Source organism: Megalopta genalis, chromosome 11 (genome assembly GCF_051020955.1).
Source record: "Megalopta genalis isolate 19385.01 chromosome 11, iyMegGena1_principal, whole genome shotgun sequence".
In the NCBI taxonomy this organism is placed as follows: domain Eukaryota; kingdom Metazoa; phylum Arthropoda; class Insecta; order Hymenoptera; family Halictidae; genus Megalopta; species Megalopta genalis.
The window spans coordinates 14109679-14121766 of NC_135023.1; the positions used below are offsets into that span (position 1 = coordinate 14109679).

Here is a 12088-nt window from a genome sequence, read left to right on the forward strand (position 1 = left end):
TATGTCTGTCTTCAATTTATTCAGTCTAAAGATGATTCATTGTTTCTACGATAATAAAAGTTTCTCTGTGCACGTTAGTTTCTAAATTAAGTTTCTCCCTCTCTCTCTCTCTCTCTCTCTCTCTCTCTCTCTCTCTCTCTCTCTCTCTCTGAATCTGCTAATCTTTATGCACAAAATTAATTGCACTACTATTCTGTGCAGACCACAAATAATTTTCTACTTGATGTAACGCATTTTTCTTTTCACCAGATTTTTATAAAATATTTTTAACAAATATTTTTAGAAAATTAAAGTTTTCTCAAACATCCCCAGTCTCATAGTGATCTTTTTCACACAGAAATTTTAACTCTTACATTTTCCTGCAAAAAGATAGAATATGTTACATAATACAAGATTATTGACTGAAATGAGAAATACTAATCGCAGCAGATTCGTACGAGATCGAGAAAGTCGATTCCCTAGTATCGTATGTCGTTGTTTAATAAAACCAGAGGATAGAAAGGCTAACAATATTGTCGTTCACGTTACAGAAATTTTGTGGAAGTGGCCGCTGTTCGGATCCAGTTTCTTCGCCGTGAAAAGGGTGCCCGAAGGGAAAGAGAAGGGCGGCGATCACATTCTGGCGCTCAATAGACACGGCGTGCATTTCATTGATTTAATCACACACGTAAGAAACCCAACACTGTGGAAATATTATCTGCTCGACTTTCAACTTCACTTTCTTCAAATTACTCTCAGCTTTTCATTAGATGTAATGCAGCATCGTTGCCATAATTTTCTACCGCATGTTATCGAGCTTCCTGATGCTTTGCTTTAATTATTGGACTCGTGTTGAATAATGATATAATATTATTATTGAATGTAAACTCTGTGAGAGATAGTTATATCGTCAATTTTTGTACACAGTAATTCCTAAATGTGATATAATTTTTATTTTGTCTGTACAGTTAGAGATTAAGAAAGTAACATTTTATTTTGGATGGCACGTTAGAGAAGATATATAAACGTGGTAATTGTGTAAACGAGATAGAAAAGTTGATAAATAGGTAAAAAATGTAAGGAGGAAATGTGTATTGAAAAAATAATTTTCTTTCGTTTTTGAACATTAAAGTACAACTAGCTTTTAATTCTTATTTTCAATATTAGATACTATTCTCATAAAATTAAATCATTCTCATTAAAGATTAATTACTATTCTCGTTCTCAATATTCAATATTGAATATTTCAAAGTGCATATAGCTTTTAATTCTCATTTCCAATGTCATTCTCATAAAATTAAATCATTCACATTAAACATCAATTTCTGTTTTTTTCCTGAATGTATAATATTAAGTATTTCAATGTTAAAGATTAAATGATGAAAATAATTTGCAGGAGACGCTGCATCACTATCCCTATTCTGAAGTAATCTCCACCAGGAAGGTGAAATCTGAGGAAGGAACCCTCTATTTGGACATGAAATGTGGCAATCTGATGCAGCAACGAATCACCAGGCTGCAAACAGAGCAAGCCCACGAGATCTCTCGGCTGATTAGACAATACATTACCATGGAACAAAGGGCGACCAACAATCAGGCAACTGGGATCGGGTTTGGAATGAGATAAGGCCCTCGAATTTTCCTCCTGATTGATTAATCGATCATCAATATTGTTGTACATATCTGTTCAAAGGGAGGAAAAGGGAGGAAACGAAGCAAAGAAAGAAATAACCAAGAAAACTCTAATCTTAGAACATTAGAGTGAACTAAACTCCATGAATCGATAATTAACAAGACACTCTATGCTTCTCGCTCCTAATTAATCTTTCGCAGAAACGAGAAAACAACTCTCCAAATCTGCAAGGGAGCTGGAAACAATCAATAGCAAGCCAAGTCAACATTGTGTTCAAGAATGATTGATCGTGGTTCACGAAGACCTCAAATTTCGCGTTTTGCTCTGTTGTTATTTATTTATTATCGAAGGCAGGTATTGTAAAAATGAGATGGAGAGCCATTCGGACGTTGAAAGTTTTCGGATTTGTAAATATGTTTAGAGAGTCTCTGTAGCAAAAAACGAAGAACGCGAGATTTGCCACGAGCAGGGAAGAAGAGCAACTCACAACTGTCATTGAAAATATGTCTGAAAGTCCCATATACTTCTCTCTCATTATGAGAATGCTTTTGTCGACGTTGACACATTAATTATTATTTGAAATGATAATGCACGATCGAATAATCAACCGATCCATCGACACAAATGTATCGACGGATAAGACAACCGAGATCAACGGACCGTTTTAAATGTTATCATAGAATAAGACGATCTAGTTACGCCGGAATCGGTTTCCGAGACGGGAACCATCTTCTTCGGCAACGCGAGCCAACCTGTGTACGTAACAAGGTGAACGTTGACGCACCGAAGACGGTAGGAGAGGAAGAACGAATGCTCAAGTATCTAAGCAATTATTCTCGGCTCTGTAAATACGCGTTTAGTAAACGTTTTAGACGGGAGAATCTGATCGCGATCGAAGGAGAGATCGACGGTCCTGCCTGCGAAACGGAGAAAACGTTGGCATAACGTTTTTGCGGTTTGTTCGCGAGAAAACAGAGCAGGACGCGTCGACACCCTCGGCCGACGTTGCGCCCTCCGATTGATTTCTTTTTCTTCTCGATCGTGACGGTGAATTTCGACCGGATTAATTGATCAGTTAATTAATTAGCGGTCACGTTGGTCAAATGTTGCAACGGAGCCTCGATGTAGAGTTGATTTATTTATATGAAACGTAAGAAAAAGAAACAATACGGTACACGAATGATTATACTTAATGTAAATCCGTTTGAAGACTAATGTTTAACGAGTACAGTTTTTGATGGAGACTAACAAGTTGCGGTTACATGTTATCTTAAGGAGACATTATTATTAATAACTGTACGTATTGCGTATCGATGCGAACGGAGGTGTTAAACTTTATATTAAAATTTCTACATATACGAAGCCCTGTGGAGTTTCAATGACATCCCCCCTTCCTTTTTTTAACGAGACGAATTCTGTAATTGATTTCTCAGCTTGGAGAGTTTATCGCTGCGCAAAAATCGAGACAGTTTGTATTGTTACTTTTATCAAATTAGAGTTTAGAAATGTTTAATTATCTGGAGAGTACAGGATTTTGTTAAGTAATTAGACGAAGGTGACATTTTTTATTATGTCAGGATAGAATGTACTGTTTAACCAAACGATAAATGACAAAACCGGAATTATGTATATATTTATTGGTATCCGGGGGCAGTGAATAAAAATAATGATCATTACAAAACAATAAATCATAAAAAGATAGTCTTAAATACAATCTGCACAATAAATACGATAAAGCCATTACTTTGTTCTCAGTGAAAAGACATATGCAATATTCTTAAACGTTCAAGAGTCGAAGATAAAATATATTTCAATATATTAACAAAATGAACAACATCAATGATAACTGAACTATTTCGGACACAACGGTAGACTGGAAACACTCATTTATGGACTGTATAAATCTCCTAAACGCAACATTAAATAATTAAAAAAGGAAATCCTTAAAACCCTCAATAAAAATGACTTAATTTCCAGAAAAAAAGAGCTAAAAAGATCTACTCGTATCAAAATCTCTGTCTATCAAACCAAAGTATAATGTCGCAAAATTGATCGCTAAATCCTGTACACTTAAACCTAAGAAACCTAAGAGAAGTTCTTCTCGAGTCTCAAGTCAAAAAAAATTGTAAAAATACATTTTTCGTGCCGCTTAAACTATCTAAAACAAAAAATGATTCACTGTCACAAATAAATAGTTATGCTGGCAGGCGTGTGATGATTAAACCGCGGATCTTCGTGCATAATAAAAATTTTCCAAGACGATTGCAAGAAGCAATAATTAAATATAACTAAATTGTTTCTTTCAAGAATATCGATAATTTGAAAACAGTGCAACAATATTATTAAATTGATCTTACATTTCAGCTATTCATTTTTGTAATGAAAACATCAAATTCGCAGTCCGGTGATTATTAATTCTTGGCATGAACGGGGCTGCCACCGGGTGTTCTCGTTTTTGTTTCCTGAGGCCAATTGCTGGCAGTGTGTCGAACGTAACCAGGATCAGTGGGTGACGAGGGTGTTCGAGCTGTCCCGGGTGTTTGAGTACTTGTGCTGGCCGTTCGGAGGGAGCCGAAGCACTCTTCCAGCATTTCCATTTCGTCCTTTGATCTATCGTACGCCTTTCCATACCCTTTCGGCGGCGACGGAACGTTGAAGGTGACGTCGCGATTCTTCTTTTGATTGGACGATGATGTTCCTCGCATGCGAATTGGCACGTTGTCGTATTGGCTGGTATCTGAATACCTGTTGAGAAGATAAGGGAATTTTTCGATACTTTCCAAGTTACTTCGTGTGAAAAAACACATCCGTAAAAAGTAACTTATGTCGTTTATTTATAGTATAAGCTTCATTAAATAATTACATTTTATCACTGTTATATTTCGAAGATCTTTACGCAAATTAATAATTGTTTGTCTCAATTACGAGTTGCTGGGATTAAGTAAAAATATATTATTCCCCTTAACAATTTTAATTTTCTCTAACAATTCATTTTTCGGATGATACCCCTTCACACAATTTATTCAGCATTATACCGATCATTAAAAGTCACCATCAAAAACGTGCATCCACCAGCCAATTCATTTTTAATTCTTTATTCATCACGATACATAATGACTTGTTCTAACAATATTTCTAATTACTACAACAATACAAGATAAACGTTCTACGTTCGCATTAAAATGGTCAAGTAATAGCCGTTCCGAGTATGCCGTTTTATGTAATGATCAAATCTACCTGTAAGACTCGAAGGCCTCGTCGACGTCGTGCTCCACCTTCATAATCTTCACACCTGGATTAACAACCTTGGCGAACATGGTTCCACCTCTGGCGTCCATTTCCATTGGAAAACGGGGCGTGTCCACTTCGTCCACCGGTCGCTGATAAATGTCCTGAACCTTGTACACGATCTTAGGCATGTCGAGTCTGTGGTCCGACTTGTACGAGTCCCTGATGCCATTCTTCTGCATCTCAGAGCTTCGAAGTCTCGCCGAATCTCTGAGAGCTCTACCGTTCTCGAAGTTCTGCGTGTACTCTCGTCGTTCGGACTCGTCGCGAATCGCCTGTCCATTTTCCACGTCCCTGGGCATCATTTTGAAGGTCTGGCTCGTTGGACGATCTTGCTCCCATCTTCGAGGATCCTCCGAGATTTCGTCGGGGGAGCTTTTCTGATGTCGCTCTTCAGCTTTATCGAACCCGTCGTTCACGGTGCCGTCGTCGCTTTTGGCAGCTTTGGAAGACGATTTTGCCGGCGTCGATTCTTTCTCGGTCGTTAGGGCCGCCAAGTGTTTGGCTGCGGTGTCGTCAAATAGAAGAATAAATGTTAGAAGATGAAAAAAATATTTCGGATTGACTATCCAATTTTCTTTGTTATTTTGGGCTTTGGATAAAAACAAATAAAATCTGGATTAAAAAAATGTTGCTATATTTAAAATTCTGGAGCTGTGAATTCCACTTTAGAATTTTCACACATTATCCACAGGTTTTCTAATAGTTTTTCTAAAATCGAAAACTGGCTGTTAATAATTCCTTGAAAGATTATTCAAAAACTATGATAATCTCATTTATAATCTATCAAATTATTTAGATTAATCTAGTAAGTTCGTTCGAGATTAGTATTTGAAAGAAAATTATTGAGCTTCTCTTAGACACAATTCAGTCAGTGAAAACCCTATTAATATAGTGGACTTGGAATTTATAAGTAAACGAGTTTTTATTAATGATTTTCATTTTCCACGATTTTGTAGATTCGTACAATCTGTTATTTTACATTACTTTCAACTGGTTGAGCTGTTTCGAGTTTTAAACATTTGATAAATACACTTTTACAATTTCTAACAATGAAATTGCTGTTTGAAATCCATAGTTTGCTTTTCCGAATACACAAACTGAGATTTGTGTACTAGATGAAAACACAAAACCTTGTTCTATTATTTCACGGACGAAGTACCTTTTTTACTAGACAATTCTGCCATGGCTGGACTAATTTTCTTCTTCGGGGAACCCATCAGCAAATCAGCGATGAACACCAGAGCCGTCAGTAAACACAATGCTCCGAACACCGCAGCGTTGTCTACCAAATCATCGGGAACGTTCTCAATGGAAGCCATTGACAAAGCGCCAACAATGCCGAAAAGAATAACACCGAGTCCAAGGAAGAACAATTCCTTGAATGAAAGAAAGGGGATATTCAAGTGTACCGAAAGAACAATCATTTGATCCGAGGCTTCTTCCGTTTACACGATTGTGATTTCTTTTCTAAAAGTGACTCACGAAATGTGGCGAAGCAAAATGCAAATTTCTTTTATACTCAAGACTAAGATATTGTTATTTCGAAATAAATTTTTTCTTTAAGGTTTTAAGTAAGTAGCTTTAACTTACATTTATCTAGACTGATTTATCATAAGATTGTAATATAAAGATACGAAAACAATTGTTTCTAGAATAAAGATTAGAATAAAGTCTAAATAGAAAAATGTTTTGCATGAGAATTATTTAAAGTATATTTTGTAGAATTGTTTATTGGAAGAACTTTTATACCACTGTCACAATTTTCAAAATGTGAAAAGTCCTTCGAAACCATACGTTATTTTCTTGAGGGTATTTTTCACCCTTTCTGCTAAAAGATGCCAGAAGATGATTGCATGACAGTCTTATTATGTTGCTAGGTTTCAAGAAAATCGCAGTTATTAAAAATGTGTAATTACACATTAAGTATTATTTAATTGATGTGCGCAGTGGTTTATAAATATATAACAACCTAAACATCTTCTTCCCTTGCGACGATACGAAAAAGATCTCATGTGCAATATATTCTAGTAATTCTCGATTATCCAATAACCAACTAACAATTCATTAATCTTTGCGATTTACTGTTCATCCCAATGTCACAGGACTCTATGATTGAGGCCGTCATCAGGCATCTTTGAATGAAACACAACTTAGTTAGATAAACATACAGATACGCGTGCAGAAATCATCGTGACCCGCCTAGTCGGAGTTGTGAGTCATTAAATAAGTCACAGTGGTGCACGGATTACGTGGTCATACTCCAAGGATGTGGTTACGTGCTTCATCTTGCAACTATCATCGCGCTAAGGATACCTGCAGCCTTGGCCATCGATGACAAATCTACCTGAACGCCTCGGTAACTTCGATATTCTCACGGTAACGTTTGGACGCGTGATCTATTTCGAAACTGTTTCGCGCTGATCCTCGCGACCTGTATGAATTAACAGAGAAAACAAGATCCTTGGGAAATTGCGATCTACCGGTCTGCGTGCCATAAGTGCCGCGACGACGACGCGACGTCGCTGTTCGGTTCGATTATTATGCTGATCGGCTCGGTGCGTAATGAACGAGGCGTGTCCAGAAGAAACCGACTCACACCAGGAAGAAACGTAATAATAATTGAGATTACCATCGTGAGAGCGTGAAATCCTTTGCCTTGGACGCGCTCCTGATCTGAATTGCAAAGGAATTTTATTGATCTTACGCGGTGAGCACGAGGCTGGAAATTTCATTGCAATATATTGTTGTATCTGTCTGAAGGAGAAGCTAATTACACCATTGAAGAGTTTTACCATCGAATCGCGCGCTGCTAAATTGCACCTATTTTCACCGTGCTGTGTTCTGCCTTTAAATTGTCTTTAATGCGAGTATGTTCGAGTTTATTGCAGCGAGTGTATCGAATTTTCTATTAAATTTTTATCGAGGAGGAAGATTTATTGCTTTGATAATGCTGTCATTGTGATTTATCGTCACTTTAGAAATAACAGGATAAAATATAAAAATAAATTTATGCTTTGCTCACGGTAACGAAGCTGTAGGCAGAAAAACCGTAATCTTTAGAATCAAGGCCAAGATTTTTCATACAAATCTACACATTTGAAAAATATTTGAAATTTCAAATTAAAGAAAAAATATTTCATCTACTGAAAGATTTGTCATATTGAGATAAACGCTAAATTAATTACTGATCCGCAGATATTGATACATGTTTTTGCATCCATTTCAAATGATAGTTAAAATAATATTTCGCGGACAAATATCTTCGCAGATAATTATAAGGATCATAAGAATAAATTATCTGGATGACAGCTGAATTTTTGACGCTGCAGCGTTCGATAAGAGGATACCGGGACCCGATAAGAATCAGTGTCGTCGAAGGACACCGTGTTCCGTAAAGGGGAAAGAACGTCTCCAGGAGCTGAAACAATAGGTCTATTAGGGACTGCAAGGTCTCGTATGATTGTTAAGGTGGCGGAGCTTCAGAATTCCTAGGGTACGCAATTTACGAATTCTCGTCCGTGTTGCAACCGGCAGACGAAAAAGAGAGAAACGAAAATGGAAAAGAATTACCGTCTTCCGACCAGTGAGTTCTCCCGTGGCAGCGGCAATGAGAAGGCCCGTCGTAATTATTATGTAACCACCACAAGTCGCAGTTGCTAGAGCGGCGCCTGTATTAACAAAAGTCACTATACTGTAGAACCATAAACTGCAGTGATCGCTTTCTTCTTAATTTTACAGAATTAATTCGAATAGACTGCGGATCTTTATTCCAAAGGAAAAGAATTTTCGTCATATTCAAGAAATGAGAATTAAAGGCATTTCTCTGGATTGTTTTAATTATTTAACGCTAAACCTACCGAGCACTAAGAGTAACTGACGCGTTTACTAGAACAACAAGACTGAATTTCAACATTTTTATCATCACGTACGCTTGATTTACGAAATTTATTGAATTATTTTCTACGAAATTTGTTGAATTATTTTCTACGAAATTTGTTGAATTATTTTCTACGAAAGTTAACGAATTATTTTCTACGAAAGTTAACGAATTATTTTCTACAAAAGTTAACGAATTATTTTCTCTATAATTCCAACAATGTTTTAATAAGAAATGTGAAACTTAACCGCCATAGTAAAAATAACACACCTATGTCATTACATTCTCCTTCGTTTTCGTTTCACGTTACCATTTTACTTATAAACGCATAAAACCCGCAGTCCATTAATCACTGTTTTATAGAGCCGTTTGCACCGTTTGCTCTGAATTGTTTTGTTAGTGCAGCTCATCGGTTCAATGTCGACTTGCTTTTTCTGTTATTTAAGTCTAGGGAAGGTAAAAGGAAGTCTTCGTTGATGAATGTTTTTATTCCTCTCGGTGCTCACCTGATTTATTCGTAATGGCGATAGCTTATCAAGTAATGGGGTGTAATTACTGAGCAAATAAAAACGTGGACTTTCATTTCCTTATCTTTAGAAAGCAGATGAATGCTGTGATACATGGGTGATTTGGAATATCAGATTTAAGTTCACTGAATGCAAGAGCAATTAGTAATGAAAGTGCTCTAATGAGACATTTCGTTCTCCATTTTTACGAAAAGAAAATTCTTTAATTTACGTACGAACATAAAACATTGTTACATTTTTATCGAATTCTTCAATATTTCATGTTCCATGTAATGTAACATGAATATGAATTTATTCGTTCATAAAAGTAATGAGATAAATTAATAGAGCACGACATAAGATTGAATAAAAATGTTTCAACATATTGCACATATTTTGAACAGTAGATCGAGAAGACATAACGCAATAACTTATCTCATCATACAAGTAATATGCTCATTCATCGATGAAAGTAATAAAATAAACGAATATAGAATAAATAAATACAAGGTAAACGAATACAAAGTAAAGGAGTATAAAATAACTGAATATAAAATAAAACGACATAAAATGGTTCGAACCTATTGCACCCCATGTGACGTTATTCAGAAGGGACCATTCCCTGCTCCGACTCCTCAAAAAATGGAACACCCTCCGGCTCTCGTCGTCGGTCACCCTAAGCGCCACCACGCAAGCGAGACAAAGCACCTGCAAATCGAACGTCCCACAAAATTATAATCAGCCCGTTCGAACCAACAAAATAGAAAGCGGGTAAAACAGTTTCAATTCATTGTTTCGTGTTCATTCTTTTTCCTCACTTCGCTGTGAATCGTTAAACGTGGGAATAATTACAAATAATTGATTGTGGGAACATCCGAAGGAATCATTATCTTTGTGTCCTGAGAACAAGGAGCTAAATCAATTAAGATGGTTACGTTGGAATGCGGCATTTGCGACGGAAACCATAAGATTTTAATTTGAAACTCTGTTCTTCGTGTTTCAACGATTGCGTCGGATTCAGCTGAATATTATTGTGATTGTTATTACTATTATTATTATTTCTCACGCACCACTTCGATGATCCTGATGAACACCTTCCGGTTCCACATGTTATCGATCACTCACGGAAATTCAAATGAAAGAACAACGACAACCTCTTTGCGCAATTCTCACTCTTGTTCGTCGCATTACGAGAAGTCTCAGGCTAGTAACGAATTATCCTGTTACGGAGTCACTGTGCTGCGATTTTGAAACCAGTCATTATTGTTGTTCTTCACTTGAATGGTTCTTAGCGAATCTTTCTTCTTTTTCTCGATTCAATTCCTCGCTCTAATTACATCACGACGTTCTTCATAGTCCTTATCTAATTGTTTCATAAAATTCGGCACACTTGAAACTCGTTCAGAAATTATTCCTGCATAGTAATATATCATAATGAATTATATTTTTTAAGTATATTCTTTAGAGAAGCAAAGATAAAATATCATCGCGTTTGCTCAATAATTGCACACTTTGATTTATTTCGGGATAACATTAAATGCACCAATTAATTATTCACTATTGTTTCTTTGATCGATCGACTATTGCTACAGGCAGAAGATTAGTGTAACACGCTATAATACAACTCTAATAATTTCAAACATAATCTCGAGGAAAATGAAGAAGATATTTATCATCGCGTTTGTTTGAGATTGAATTATTGCATCAATGAATTATTTAATTGTTCCTCGATTAGAAATTCGACTCACTGTCGATGGGCACGTCCAAAAATGATCGAAAAATTGGCAATCTATTCTATCCTGCGGATTTCATGGATTCAGCGAAAACACCAACGCGTAAAAGGTACGCAGAAACTTTCAAGACAGCGCTATTTGAAATTTAACTCTTCAAAATCCTTAGAAAAAGCAACCCAATCAACCGCAGGAGGTTTCAATTTTCCGCGAAACTCTGGCAAATTAGTGAATCGGAAATCGGTGCATCTGATAGATTCTCACGGTCGAATTTTGACACTGTCACACAGCCGAACGATTCAACACTTTTCATCGTAGACGACGGTATGCGACATCTCCGAGGAACGGTCCGGAACAAATTTGAAGAGGACCGAGCTAAGTCATTCCGGCACAGCGTGCGCGAGGAACTAAATTAGCAATCGATAAAGAGACGAGTTAAGACAGCGAGTCTTGTCACTCTCGTTCGACCGGGCCGCTGTCGAAAGGATTGCAAAAACGAAGACTCGGATCGCAACGCGCTCGGACGACAACTGAGGAGATAGGAAGGCTCGTGGTTTTAGTAGCACGAGCTACTCCGTGTCAAGTTAGAACGTCGTCGGCGTGGTGCAGGTAACAACAATGCTATTATCGCAGAGTGCATTGGCGCAGGACGGTGTGAATTTTTGCAATAAGTGCCGCGAACCCGCCCGGCGAACCTTGAAACGGTTCGACACCGTGTCGTCGATCAGTTCAACATCTATGAACAACGTTGGATTAAAGGGTTACACCTTGGATCGACAAAATTAGAATTACTTAATTATACTTCGTATAATTTTCCGAAAGTTTCGCTGAGGAATTTAAAAATGTTGACGTGCGGGGATGTGTAGGAGATATTTCTAAAAATTGTAATCTACATGAACGAAGAAGTTTTATTTAAACCGATAGGAGCAGCATTTGTTTTTGATGATTATTAAAATTTTTGTTTATTAAGAAGGAACCGGTGGCTGCTGTTTTGAATGCAAAAATAATGTACCTCAGACTGGATGTGATCTTATTAAAACGAAGAATTTATAGCTCGACATAATATTTACAT

The 12088-nt window shown here is 36.9% G+C and overlaps 2 protein-coding genes across 8 annotated transcripts in view; one reads left to right on the plus strand and one right to left on the minus strand.

Annotated features, from left to right (window-relative positions):
- Window positions 1–2974, plus strand: part of Myo10A (unconventional myosin 10A) — a 112129-nt gene extending 109155 nt beyond the window's left edge. For all 5 annotated transcript variants that reach the window (XM_076525369.1, XM_076525367.1, XM_076525368.1 and 2 more), the window contains 2 exons: window positions 531–667; window positions 1376–2974. In XM_076525369.1, coding sequence (XP_076381484.1) covers window positions 531–667; window positions 1376–1606 — 368 coding nt within the window. In that variant the 3' untranslated portion in view covers window positions 1607–2974. The remainder of the gene's footprint in view (window positions 1–530; window positions 668–1375) is intronic.
- Window positions 2975–3220: 246 nt separating this feature from the next.
- On the minus strand, window positions 3221–11557 carry LOC117219198 (uncharacterized). Of its 3 annotated transcripts, XR_013034440.1 has the most exons (8): window positions 11281–11557; window positions 10357–10700; window positions 9868–9994; window positions 8474–8571; window positions 6063–6279; window positions 4850–5405; window positions 3970–4357; window positions 3221–3770 (listed from the first exon to the last, which is right to left on the minus strand). XR_013034440.1 is itself a non-coding variant. In XM_076525370.1 (7 exons), exons 2-7 carry the CDS (start codon window positions 10393–10395, stop codon window positions 4024–4026), a joined length of 1371 nt encoding a protein of 456 aa, XP_076381485.1. In that variant the 5' UTR covers window positions 10396–10649; window positions 11281–11557; the 3' UTR covers window positions 3221–4023. The 3 variants fall into 3 exon arrangements, 2 of the variants coding, with proteins under 2 accessions (XP_076381485.1, XP_033324041.2); XM_076525370.1 differs by having other exon boundaries at window positions 3221–4357; window positions 10357–10649; XM_033468150.2 differs by having other exon boundaries at window positions 3221–4357.
- Window positions 11558–12088: the final 531 nt, after the last annotated feature.

What these genes read in the sequence shown, in the direction of transcription:
- LOC117219198 (XM_076525370.1), bottom strand. Translation starts at nt 10,395, where the DNA reads ATGTGGAACCGGAAGGTGTTCATCAGGATCATCGAAGTG. An exon ending in AGAATTGTCTAGTAAAAAAG is followed by an intron (nt 5,406 to 6,062) that starts GTACTTCGTCCG and finishes ACGACACCGCAG; the next exon opens with CCAAACACTTGGCGGCCCTA. An exon ending in GAGGCCTTCGAGTCTTACAG is followed by an intron (nt 4,358 to 4,849) that starts GTAGATTTGATC and finishes TCTTCTCAACAG; the next exon opens with GTATTCAGATACCAGCCAAT.